This window comes from Varanus komodoensis, unplaced genomic scaffold, assembly GCF_004798865.1.
Source record: "Varanus komodoensis strain SLA01 unplaced genomic scaffold, ASM479886v1 scaffold1, whole genome shotgun sequence".
Classification (NCBI taxonomy): Eukaryota; Metazoa; Chordata; class Lepidosauria; order Squamata; family Varanidae; genus Varanus; species Varanus komodoensis.
This window is the reverse complement of record NW_025335268.1, coordinates 75528957-75542145: the sequence shown is the minus strand read 5'-3', so window position 1 is coordinate 75542145 and position 13189 is coordinate 75528957. Positions and strand designations below refer to the sequence as shown.

The 13189-nt window shown below is 60.4% G+C and overlaps 1 protein-coding gene across 1 annotated transcript in view; it reads right to left on the bottom strand.

The window, feature by feature from the left end:
- LOC123023738 (SH3 and multiple ankyrin repeat domains protein 3-like) overlaps positions 1–10971 on the bottom strand; it is a 60664-nt gene extending 49693 nt beyond the window's left edge. The window contains exons 1-5 of the mRNA XM_044430701.1: positions 10838–10971; positions 10396–10574; positions 6943–7026; positions 4689–4841; positions 4485–4609 (exon numbers count right to left, since the gene is read on the bottom strand). Of these exons, the coding sequence (XP_044286636.1) occupies positions 4485–4609; positions 4689–4841; positions 6943–7026; positions 10396–10574; positions 10838–10971 (675 nt within the window). The remainder of the gene's footprint in view (positions 1–4484; positions 4610–4688; positions 4842–6942; positions 7027–10395; positions 10575–10837) is intronic.
- Between the last annotated feature and the right edge of the window lie 2218 nt (positions 10972–13189).

Below are 13189 nucleotides of genomic sequence, written 5' to 3'. Positions count from 1 at the left end.
GTCGGCTGCTTCCCGCAGCGAGGTGCACGGGCAACTCGGCATGGCGCCGCTTGGCTTCGGCAAGGGCTCGACGGTGCGCAGCTGCTGGCGTGGGGCTCTGGTCAGTGCTTCACGCCAGGAGCGCTTGCCCCCCCAGCGCCAGCAGGTGCCTTCCCTGCAAGAAGCGCCTCGGGGGCCGGGCCGGGCCGGGCCTTGCACGGCGCACCAAGGGCAGATGGCTCCCCCGGCAGTGCCCTGGCAGGCAAGGCCGCCCCGGCTGCGCCCGAGCCAGCAATCCAGCTCTGGGGGAGTCCGGTCCTGGCTTGCGGCGGCCGGAGGGGGCCTGCTACACAGGGGACCTGGCTGCCAGCAGAAGCTCCACTCCGCACCAGCTCAGAGGATCGAAGCGCGGGTCCCGCACGCTCAACACAGCGGCCACGACGGCGCTTGCCGCGCACCCTCAGCCCGGCTGGGAGTCTTCGGCGACGTGTGAGGCGGCCCGAACGCGTAAAGGCAGGCCCAGCACGGAGCAGAGCGGGGCTGCGTGCAGAGGGCCCTTGGAAGGCCGTCACGCGCGGGGCAGCCGCCACGGGAGACGACAGCACGGCGCGTGGCAACCCCAGGAGTGCTCTGCCGCCTGTGCTACCGGGGACTGAATGCGTTCTTTCCAGGAAGCCATGCTTACAGTAGTGCTTTAGAAATGCCATTTAAATGTAATAAATGGGACGCTCAGAATGGTAGAGAAGCGGAAGAAGGCATCAGAACATTCCACACGGTCTCATCAAGGGAAGTCGCCTTTGTGCTCTGCAGACTTAAATTGAGGCCGATTTAACAAAACCGTGTTTCCCGTATGCCGGACACCACGGTGGCTCACGCCACCAGGTGCTGACGATGCAGCACGGCCAGCGCCTTGAGGTGCCAGGTGCCCGCATGGCCTTCCGTCTGGCTGCAGGTCCCGCTTCCTGCGTCATCTGCGGCAATCGCAGGTGTTCATGGTGCACCACGGGATGCCGGGATTGGCAGACGGACAGCAAAAATGGACGTGAAGGGCCTTACGATGGCTAAGGAACTTCCAGCTGGTGGGGGGGGGGGTGAATACCCACCGCCTCTCTGTCCCCACTCTGCATCAGATCTTCTCTCCTACGTTGCCACTTCTGCCTGGAGGGCGTGGATGTGGCTTATACTGATCAATACGTTTGAGGCAGAAGCATTGAAACCGCCCCCCCTTTCTTTCTTAGTTCCAGAGAGAATTATAATTGCGGACAGACATCTTTTATGAAATGTTCCTCTTCCGTCTTTTTGTTCATGGCACCCCCTTTCCTTTCTGGGCACTGTCATGCTTGCAATTTGAATCGCTCTGTTTCCAAATGCATGTAATAAGGATAAAACAATGCACTTCAATTTTAATAAGAAATACATTAATCCTTATTTGTATTATGTGTGTGATTACTCTAATAGTATAAATTGCAATAAAAACCTGGCTGGGGGATGCGACCCCTTATCATGGGCAGCAAGCCGTGCTGGGCTGTGGTGGCACCCAAAGTAAGACAGGCGGCCTTCCACAGGGCACCAGGCCACCCCCAGGCCTGCCCTGGGGCTCGTTCTGGGGCAGTGGCAGCGAGCCTTTCAGAGACCAGTGCCCACACTGCAACCCAAAACCCACTTACATATCGCAAGGAGCCAGCACGACAATACAACCTGAAGACTGAGGTTTTAGTTTAGAAAAAACTCCTCACAGCCAGGCCAAGCAAGTGTGCGTATATCCTTGTCAGCGCACTGACCAGCCGTGTGAAGGCTCAGACGAGTCGTGGCTGACGAGTCGTGCCGCGTGACGTGATCCCCTGCAGCCACTACCCCTTTCCGAGCATGCGCGCGGCCCCCGTGAGCACTCTTGTACGATGCTCGGCTGCTGGGGTGAGGCTGGGGCGACTGGGCGTGCATGAAAACAAAGGGGGCTCTCAGGGCCCACTGTGGCACGCATGCCACGGGTTCAACAACACAGCCCAAGCCCTACGCTGGCGCACACCCCTAACCCTAACGGAGGGCAAAAGTACCACTGGAAAGAGGGCGATTTTGAAAAGGCTTCCTTGAATGGCTTTTTCTGCCCATTCTAAACACATCCCAACCATCAAAATCTTGCGAGGACACCCCATTTTTCTAACCCTAACCCTACCCTGGTGTGCACCCTTACCCCTAATATAGGGGTAAAGTTCCATTGAAAAGAGGGCGTTTTTGAAAAAGTAGTCCTAGAGTAGTTTTTTCTGAACAGCTCATCATTTCTGCCCATTCTAAACACCCTCCAACCATCAAAATCATCCCAGGACACCTCGTTTTTCTAACCCTAACCCTACCCTGGTGCACCACCCTAACCCTAATATACTGGTAAAGTTCCATTCAAAATGATGAGAATTTGAAAAACGCTTCCTTAAGTAGATTTTTCTGCACAGCTCACCATTTGTGCCAATTCTAAACACATTCCAACAATCAAAATCTTGCCAGGACACCTGCTTTTTCTAACCCTAACCCTACCCTGGTGCACACCCCTAACCCTAATAGAGGGCTAAAGTTCCATTGAAAATGGGGTGATCTTGAAAAAAAGCCTTCCTTGAGTAGCTTTCTCTGCACAGCTCATCATTTCTGCCCATTCTAAACACGCTCCAACCATCAAAATCATCCCAGGACACCTCGTTTTTCTAACTCTGACCGTACCCCAGTGCACATGCCTAACCCTAATATAGGGCTAAAGTTCCATTCAAAATAATGCGAATTTGAAAAACCCTTCTGTAAGAAGCTTTTTCTTCTGAGCTCACCATTTCTGCCCATTCTAAACACATTCCAACCATCAAAATTACTTCAATTGAACTTGATGGGCTGCAGTGTGGTCTGAGCTCAGGAGAGCGACCTCATAATGGATCGTGTAAACTGGCCAGCAAGCCGGTTAGCGGCAACAGCAGAACCCCACTGCTCTTCCCCATCTCCCCGCCTCGCTGCCCGCCCTCCGGGGACGCCACGCGGCCTCTGGAGCGACCATCACTCACTCAGCACCCACTCGCGTAAAATTAACTATCACATTCCAGAACACTTGGAGTGCCGTGGCGCTTTCTTTGTTTTGGCTGGCCTTTCACAACGGCATTTCTGACAGTCCTGCCCGGCCAATTCCAGCCTGCTTCAACTTCGAAAGGCGTCTAGAAACTGGGTGGGTCACAGGCGGAAGAGGCGGCTGGTGCCCGGCTGCCGGGAACGCCTCTCCCACGGCTTCGCGGCTCCTTCTGCCCGTTCCCATTTCCCTCCGTTTAATCCCCAGAAGTTCAATTGGTGCCACTTTCCTCTCGGGCGACTCCCAGCCACTCGGTTTGTGCGCATTTCGGCATTTGTTTCAGGACTGCAAGGAGACCATGGCGAGCCCTTGGAAAAGGAGCCCCACAAAGCATGGGGAGCCAGCCCCTTCCCCTTCTGCAGCCTGGGAAAGCGCTGAAGAAAACGCTGCGCAGGTGGGGCAGGCACAGGAGCTTCAGGTACTACTGTCCTCAACTTGAGTCCCACCCGCCAGCGACCCAGGCTTTCAGGGCAGCATGCAATGCATTAATAAAGAACGTATGTTTGTCCAGCTGCCAGTGGCCCACGGTTTGCTGACGGAGTGCCAGAGGACCCAGCGAGCGCCACCATTTCTGGGGTGAGCAGCCCTCCTCCCACCAGTGGCCGGAGACGGGCCTCTTGGGGGACGCCCAGAACAGCAGAGCGCTGCAAAGCTGCCGCTGGAAGCGCCCAGCCCTTCCTGCAACCCCGAAACGGGTTTCACCGGCCCCTTCCCACTCTACCATTCCAGGATTCAGCTTGTCTTCCAGAAATAATGCCAATTACGTTCCTGTTAAATATTTATACACATCTTTTATAGAAATGCACAAATGGGCAACAAGAGGCCCCAGAGCCGTTTAACTCTAGTGACCAAATTTTCTTTTAAAATGGCAATAAGCAGAGCAGCTGGTTTTCAACAGCTGGTTTGCCTTGTGAGCAAGACAGAGTTCTGCCACCTCCGAAAACGCAACAGGCTCGCCACGCCCTAAGCTTCCACACCGCAAGCTATCCTGCCACAGACCGCAGGGTTTGCCCTTCAGTGTCTTCTCCTCCTTTTTAAGCAGAAACCTTTGTACCCGAAGTCCGACACGGTCACGCAGGGGCTTCTGCTGTGGGCACGTCCCAGAAAGGCGGCACCATTGGAGGGGAAAAGGGGATAGCGGCAAGAGACGAGAAGCAGGGGATGGAGCGAGCCAGGGGCTTGGCCGCGGGAGGACCGTGGCAGCCCACGGAGGGGCACTGCCACCAGCCCTGGGTGGGTCCCAAGACCCCAGAGGTCCAGCGGGCTGCGGAAAAGGGCCTCTGCGCCCCAGGGTTCGATCGGCCCGTCCTCTCCGGGCGAGGCACCCCGCCCCCATCCCGCAGCAGCAGCAGCAGCAGATGCCTCGGCCGAGTCCTCCTCCTCGCCGGCACCGGGCTCTGGGACTCACCTCGATCAGGAAGTCTCCTGTGCGCAGCCCTGCGCGCCAGGCCACGCCCTCCACATCCACGGATTCCAGGTACTGGAGCGCTGGGAAGGCTGGAGTCGGGGTGAACTCCTCGATCGGAGTCTCCGCTGAAGGAAAGAGAGAGAGAGAGAAGGCTGCGGTTCAGGTCGAGGAAGCAGGTGCCGGCACAGGTGAGCACGCACAGGCCTGGGTGCTGCACGAACGGCTCCTGCTGCGGGCCAGAAGCCTCGGGGCCGTCCTTCGCCCAGCCGCTGACCTCGGGCGGCTGCAGCTCTCCGCCGTGCCGCACCCACGGGAGAACAGTCCGCCTGTTTGTGCCCGAGGCGCCATGCTGCAGCGCTGCATGCCGACGGACGTGGCAGTTCAGGCAGGCAGGCAGGCAGGCCAGCCACGCCACGCATCCACCCTGCCACAGCTCGCCAAGGACACGCTGGCACAATGCCTGGCCAGAGTCCCGGGGCAGTCCTGCCTCGAGCAGCTGCCCTGCGGGACCCCAGAGGCCTCCTCCAGGCCTTGCACCAGGGTATTCTGGCAGCTGCACCCATGACTGCGACAATGCAGGGGACCCAGCCAGGGACAGACTCCCAGGTCCCCTGCTCCCCCAGACATGGCTGGACGTGCTCCACAGAAGGATCGGCGTGGCGCCTGCGAAGGGAGGCCTCCCCAAATGAAAGACTCTGCTGAAGGAAGCAACTGCTCCTCTCAATCCAACCTCTGCAGAGGTGTGGGACTACACCTCCCATTTTCCCCAGCCAGGCCTACACAACTAGATGCATCAACTCAGAGGAGGCCATGTGAATATACAGTGCCTACACGGAAACGATGCGGAAGGACTCAAGAAGATGGTGGTGCGACTAGAGGAGCGAGGTGCTGGAAAAAGAGCAGCCTTCCTTTGAGCCGAGAAACCCCAGCAAAATGAGGCCAACTGGATGGTAAGCTGGGAAAGCGATCCTGGTGATGCCCCGATGAGCAACCTAGCTCAGAGTGGGCTGGATGGAACAAGGATCGGGTGGATCCACCGCTGGCTGCAGAATCAGACCCAAGGAGTGCTCCTCAGAGGCACCTCCTCAGACTGGGGGGAGGCCACTTGTGGGGCGCCACAGGGTCCGTCCCGGGCCTGGTGCTCCTCAGCATCTGTATCCATGCTTTGGATGAGGGAGTGCGGGGCGCGATCGGCAGATGACACAAAACTGGGTGGGATCGCTACCACCCTGGGAGACGGAAAGAAGATTCAAGGTGACCTTGACAGGTTGGAGCGCTGGGCTGAATGACATTCAGGGGGGAATGACATTGGGGGGGGGGGACAAATGCCAAGTTCTGCACCTGGGGAAAAAGAATCGACAGGTATTGCTACAAGATGGAGGGTACTTGGCTCAACAACCCTGCAAGTGAGAAGAATCATGGAACTGCCGCGGATCACAAGCTGAACGTGAGTCAACGATGTGACACGGCCCAAAAAGGGCAGATGCCACGTTAGGTTGCGCTGATACAAGTATCACGTCCAAATCAGGTGAAGTCCTCGCTCCCCTTTCCTCAGCACTGACCAGCCTCATCTGGAGTCCTGGGTCCAGTTCTGGGCACCACAGTTGAAGAAAGAAGCTAACATGCTGGAAAGTGTTCAGAGGAGGCAACGAGGATGATCCGGGGGCAGGAAAGAAAGTGCTGCGGGGAGAATTAGAAAGAACTGGGGATATCGAGCCTCGAGAAGAGAAGACTGAGGGAGCGCCCGCCAAGTCCTTGAAGGGCCGTCACAAAGAGGAAGGCCAGGCTCTCCCCTTGATCACCCAGAGTGCAGGACGCAGAATAACAGGTTCGAGGGACAGGAAGCCACATTCCGGCTGGGCATCAGGTAAATCTGTTGGTGCAGGGTGGCAATGGTACCCGTGACCTGGGGAGGAGGGACTCTCCACACGGGGGGCATTCAAGGTGCAGCTGGGTGGCCACCTGAGAGGGACGGTTTACCTTGGAGTCCTGCACTGAGCGGGGGGGGGGGGGGACCCGAGGGCCCTCTGTCCCCTTTTAACTCTGCCGTTCTTTGATTCTAAGGAAGGAAAACGAAAGTTCCAGAAAGCAGCCAAAGAGGCAACGTGACTGTTAGATGGGAAAGCTGTAAGATGCACCGGGAGGGGAGGCAGGGGAACCGAAGACGCACCTAGCCAGCAGTTGCGCTGCCACAGGTGCCAGAGATCCACCTATTGCAAAACATGCAGAGGAGGCCGGAGAGAAGGTAAAGCAGTGGGCATCTGCAAGCCGATTGTGCAGCTCACTGGATCGGGGTGGAAACTGTTAATTGATAGCGGCTGGGGCACGCTGAGTGTCTAAGCACACGTGGGAACGTTGCCCTCCACGGCGGCCAGTGGCAAGTTAGTGGTGAGTGTGGCAGATCTTCTAGCCAAAGTGTGTGGCTTGGCCCTAAAGGGAAGCTTCTAGTCCTCCTTGCCTGAGGACGAGAAGGGCCAGCGCCGCACCAGGCTTTTGCGCATCCGGCACAACCAGGAACGGTGCCTCAGCACCGCCACTTCGCCTGTGGAGTGCGAATTGGCAAGAGATAGATTCTGGAGATGAGCTTTATCTCTGCTCTCTGGGCAGCTGACACAATCCATAAAGCCACAGAATAATTCATACTTCTGCAATGAAAAGTCTTAGTAAAAATAATAAAAAGACCTTTAAGGTGAATTGATCTGTTTGTAAAACGTTTTCCAAGAGCACCTCGGCTATTGGGCAGTATATAAATGCATTAAACACATAAATAATATATAAATGAATGTCTGCAGTCACACTGATCCATTATAGTCACAAAGCAAAAGAACCCAAAGCCAAGACAGCCTCTCGGCATTTCCCAGGTTCAATGAAAGTGGCATAAAGCAGCCGGCGGATTTCGCAGGGTTCTCCTGCAGACTGGCGCCACGCAAAAACAGCGGAGGTGGGGGGGGGCGCGTGGGCAAGGGGAGGGACGATCCGGCACGGTCCGTGGAGCGCTAGGTGCGGTGCGGGGCCAAGCGCGTGGGGCCGGGGCCCCGCTCAGCCCTGCGGCCGGCGGGCGACTGGCGCCCAGCCCAACCCACCTAACGGGGCTGTGGTTGTGGGGCGGAGATTGCTGTTGGTCTTGTGGGCGTTGTTATTTGTTGTTATTTATTGCTTTGTCTCTTTACGGTTCTAATTCTTGCAAGCTGTTCTGGGACGATTTTCATGTAGGACGGGGTCGGAATATTTTAAATAAATAAATAAGACTGAGAGCAGAGGGATGATATAAACCAAAGGAAGAAAAGGCACGATGCAGTTAGGTCTAATAAAGATACGGATGCTTCCAGAAATCAGGCAGAGCAGTTCGACAATTGAGGCAGAAGCGTTTCTTTGCTTAACCAGCGGATTCTGTGTATAGGATAATTGTGATACGGGGTGCAGGCAGCGGGGACCCTCCGAGCCAGACACGTGGCCCCGGGGGTCCCAGGCAGGTGGCGGCCGCATTGCAAGGCCGAGCCGGCCGGCGTGTGGTGCAAGCCCTGCCGAGGAGGGACCGGCGTGGCTTCTGCACGAGGAAGCTCCGCCGCGCCACTTGGGAAACGTCTGGCCGTGCAGCCCAATGCTGCGTCCACGGAGCGCCCCAGAGTCGTTATACAAACGAGTCATTATACAAACAGCCCATGAATATAGTTTGGATAAGAAGGGGCTTGTTAAAAGCACGTGAGATTTTTCACTTTTGGCAAAAACGGCGAGCTATAAAATGCCAGTCCCATGGAGAGCGCAGGTACGGCTCTTTTCTTTGCCAGGAGCAGGCAGGAGGAGAAGGCCCCCCACGCAGCGCAGGCCACAACTCTGGGGAACCTCCGCACAGCAGAGGAGGGCCGTGCCCTTCGATGGCAAGAGGCTTTCCGTCAAGCATTCACTCTACCAAGGGGGGTCGTTGAACGGAGGCTCCATGGCCGAAGAGGGAGCAAGCGTCTAGCCACTGCCAGATAGAGGACGCACTCGAAGGCTGGCCCTCGGCACCGCAAGCCAGGCACAAGCGCTTTCCGGGGCCCTCCGATTCCATGGCACCTCTAGAGGCGACTCGACACCGGATGGAGCCCTGTCTGAGCCAGGAACACTCGACAAGCCACGCTGCGTCCACCGCACTTGTGCCGGGCACGGGCTTTCAGGGGCCCTTCGCCAGAGTCGAGCCCGTCAGCGCCCGCGTGGTTTCTGTGTGCCGGCAGTGCACGGTGCACATGAGCAAACGGAAGGGGAGGCTCCAAGGATGCCCTGCGAGTCGCCGGCCGCCAGCCGGCCCTCCCAATAGCAGCATCTCCCCGAAGTGGGCCCCAAAGTCCCAACTGTCAGCACGCCCAATGCCTGAGTCACATCATCAGGAGGCTTCCTGTTCAGAAGTGGGGCTTAGGGCCACCCTTAGAAACCTCGGAAGGGGTCTCCAGGCCATCTAGTCTGACCTCCAGCTCCAGCCGGCTCCGCTCATGTAAACCCCAACATGTGGCTGTCCAATCTTTCCTTGAATGCCTCGCGGATGGGGCCCCCACCACCTCCCTTGGAAGCCCATTCCGTATCCTCGGGGTCCTGACCCTCAGGAAGTACTTCCTGGCATCCAGCCTGAAGCCTGGTTCCTCGAGCTTTGTCCCACTGGAACGGGTCCTGCCCTCAAGCAAGGAAGACCAGCTCCTGGTGCTCCTGCACATGGCATGCCCTCGCACACCTAGAAGACGCTCAAAGATCCCCCCGGAGTCTCCTCTTCTCCAGGCTGAGAAGACCCAGTTCCCTCCGTCTCGCCTCATCTGCCCTCCCTCCCAAACCAGCCACCATCCTGGCGCCCCTGCGCTGGACCGATGCAGAGTGAACTCTGTCTCCCTATGACGCGGGGCCCAGAACTGCACGCAGCGCCCCAGTTGTGGCTGCACCAGTCGTGTAGAGTGGGATCAGCGCCTCCCCAGATGTGGAAGCCACGCTTCTGGCCGCACATCCAAGGGCGGCGTTTGCCTTCTTAACCACCGTCACACGGCTGGCTCAAGCTCAGCCTGCCGTCAACCAGCACCCCGAGGTCCCGTTCACACGTTGCTGGTCGGGTCCAGAATGGCGCTGGTCTCAGACAGCTCTGAATACAAGAGGAGAAGAGCAGCGTGCTGTGCGGGGTCAGAGCACGGGCCGTCCGCTCTAGCATTTTGGTCACACCATCGCCAGCCAGATGCCACAGGAAATCCCCAAACAGGAGGCGAGTGCAGGCCCACTCTCCCATCCATGTTCCCCGGCAACTGGGGCTGGAGGCAGCACACGGCCTTCAGGACCAGGAGCCCCCGAGTGCCTCCTCCTCGCGAATTTGTCTCGTTCCATCTAAAGCCCGCCAAACTGCTGCCTGCCACGATGCCTCAGAGAAGCAAATTCCCGCAGCTCAGCTCTGCGGGGTGCGGAGAAGCCCTTCCTTTGCCCGGTCCTGAATCTCCCACCAACCGGCTTCATGGGGTGACCCTTTGCTTCCGGGATTGCGGGAGGGGGTGGAAAAGCCCCCCTTGGCACCTTCTCCGCACCAGGCGCAATTCTGCAGAGCGCTGCCGCGTCTGGCATGCTGGCCTCGTTCCCGTGCCGAGCCACCCTGGCGGCTGCCACTCCAGCCCCCTTGCCCTTTTCCGCACCCTTCCCACTCAGCCATGTCCGCTTTCTGGGAAGGGGACCAGGACCGCCCCCAAATCCCGAGCGTGGCACACCGAGTGTGGCTCAGAGCACGGCTTTCCCTGCTGCTCCCGCCCGTGCAGAGCCGGCCTTTCTCGCAGCCGCCATGCGCTGGCCATGGTTCCCATGGGCTGCAGCGAGCGGAACGTGCGGTGGCCCCCCAGGAGCCCACCCTCGGCCAGCTCAGGCCCCACCCACTCCCACCCGAAGGGGCACCCGTTTGCCCCGTGTGCATTACCGGGGCATCCGCTGAGGCGGGAGGCGACCGTGCCAGAAAGGCCGCTGTGGGAAGGCGGCGTGTGGCGCTTCCGCCGGCCCGTGTGCAAAGGGCACAGGAGTGGGCGGGAGGCGCAGGGGCCACTTCGGGGCGGAGGGAGAGGCCGGTTGCTGCCCCGCACCGGCGCTCCCACCAGCCGCCTGCGCACGGAACCACACGGAGCGCGGGAAGCGCCCTGAGCCTGGGGAGGCGGCTCACCACCCCCTGCACCAGAGTCAGCTCCGCTCTCCGGGGTGCCCTTCCCAGCCTCGCCCGGAGGGGCTGCCAGGCACAGAAGTGGCACGTCGGCCTGCTCGGCTGCCGGGCCGCACGGCTTCTCATCCCAGCTGCCCCTCCTCTCGTGCGGCCCACGCTGGCTTCCGCCGGGCCCCTGGCCTGGCACACAGTCCCGGCCACCCCCCACCGGTGTCCTCCACGACTCGGGACCACGACCGCCACCACTGCGCAGCCGCTGACCATGCCAGCTATGGCTTCTGCCTGAAGCCCAAAATTCCCGGAGGGCGCCGGGTCGACGAAGACTGGCTTATCCAGCGACATCTTGTCTGGTGCTCTGTAATGATTTGTTCGGATTTTGAACACACGCACGCACAATTTAAAGTACTTTAAAAGCATCGGAGGGTGCTGCCTTTAACGGGTGAGGGCTGCCCCATCAGTGCTGCGTGCAGGCTCTTCTGAAGTGCGGGGGGTGTCCTCTGCGGCTCCCAGCCTCCTGCAGAGAGCCCCGTGCAACCAGCTCTCTGCCCAAACCAGAGGAAGCCGCCCTGGGGCCCAGCAGCCCTGCCAGGGTCCCACTGCCAGCGCCGCCTCACACGGGGGCACCTGGCTCCCCACCAGGAGCATGCCCTTCGGCGCCCTGCTGTGCTGGCGCTCCCGCTGCAGGGTCCGCCCAGCCTCTTCCCCACCGTTCCTCACAGGTTTGGAAATGGTCAAATCCCCTTTCAAAGCCACGGAGGGGAGCAGAGTTGCCCAGTGGCTCCTTCCCGGAGTTGCCCACAGAGGGGTCCTTGCTCAGTCTACGGGGCCTCCGGGTGGGGCGCAAGAAGGGCTGCCAAAAGCGCTGGAGGGGCTGCACCTGGTGCTGGCAAGGGGGGCCCGCGAGGCCTGCGCAGTGTGGGGCTGCCGTCCGCGCTTCTTCACGGTGTGGTTTTATCGCGTGCTGCTCTGCTTTTCGCAGGGGCCTTTGCTCGCTGCTTGCTTAAAGTGCCAACCACCGCGGGTTGGAGCAAGAGTAAGCGAAGGGCGCCGAAGAGCTGACCTGCAGCCCCCGCCAGGAACAAGTGCGGCCCCTCGGGGAAGGCAGCTGTGGATGTGCCGGCCGCGGCAGGCCACCTGTGCGGCGAGGTGCGGGACACGGCAGGCTGCCCTGGGTAAGGCAGCCCGGGCCGACCTGCCACCACAGGCCTCCGCTGGGTGCCCAGGGATCGCCGCACGGCACGCGAATACGGCAAGCGGGGCCCACCTGAGCATCCACATTACCTTCAACGCGTAGCAGCCTCAGGTAAGGGCTGGTCGGCCCTCACATGACCTGCAAAGGCTTGGTCCGCCTGGCACGGTGCCACCCCCGGCCACAGAGGCCGGGGGCACCCTTAAAACGGTGGCCACAAGTGCCCGGCGCACAGTACGGCACAGCCCCTCCCTGGCTTGATCCCCGCTGCGCAACCCAACCGTGCCACGTCCGAAAGAAAGCTTCCCGCGCCGAAAAGCAGCATGAGCCCCATGCACAGAAGGGCAGGCTGGAGCACCGGCGGCCCCTCCCTGGCTCCCCTCCGGTGCTGCCCCAGCGCCAGGGAGCGACGCGCCTTCTCTGAGGCAGAACCTGGGGGAGGAGCGGCTGCTGGGGGCGGCCGCCGGCTGCCGCGAGTGTCCCTCCAAGGGTGCCCCGGCCCGGGGCAGAGCTCCACCGGCGGCGACCCCTGCAGGTGGGCGTGCAGTCCATGGCCGTCGCGGCGATTCCCCGACCCACGGCCTTCCCTGCACCAGCCAGCGATGCTCACGGAGGTAGGAGGTGTGGGGCAGCGAAGTGGGGCCAGCCAGCCCCAGGGAGGTGCTGGGACCGGGCAGTGGGGCGACCCTGGCCTCTGCCAGTCCCAGAGAGCTGGGAGCGGACGCAGGAGAGAGAATGGCAGCTCCAGCTGAGCGGCTCCTGCCCGCCACGTTTGCCTTCAAGTCAGGTCGACGAACAAAGGTGGAACCCGCGATCGCAAATGCATCCAAGGCAGGCCAGGCGGATGAGGTGACCCGGGGGGCTTCCGAGGGGCTCGAAAGAGGCCAGGCAGGGACATGTGCAGCAACGGGAGGAGCGACGCAAGGACAAGGCGGGGACCTTCTGGCCGCAGCGTGCGAAGGGTCGGCGCCTCAGCAGGATGGCGGGCGCCTCACCCCAGGCACCGTGCGCTCCGCCCCGCCACCACTGCAGCTCCCCAGCGCTGAGGGGGGCAGCCCCCCTTCCCTGCACAGGCGCTGCTCCACCGGGACCAGCTCAGCGGCGTGCAACCATTGGGGGCTGTTGAAGCCCAGATCTTCAGGACATGGCAGGTTGCCTTCCAGTGATGGCCGCCTCGTTGTCCCAACACTCAGTCCTCCGTTAACGGGGAGGGCGGAACAGCAGTGCTGGGTGTCCTCCGGAAGCCCCCCTGGGGCCGCCAGCATGACTGGCGGGGGTCAGCCTCCGGGCCGCCCCTCGGCTCCTTCCAGTGCTGCCCCGTCCTCCTGGCGATTCCAAGCCCCTTCTGGCGTCCTCTTCCGCACCGTTGAG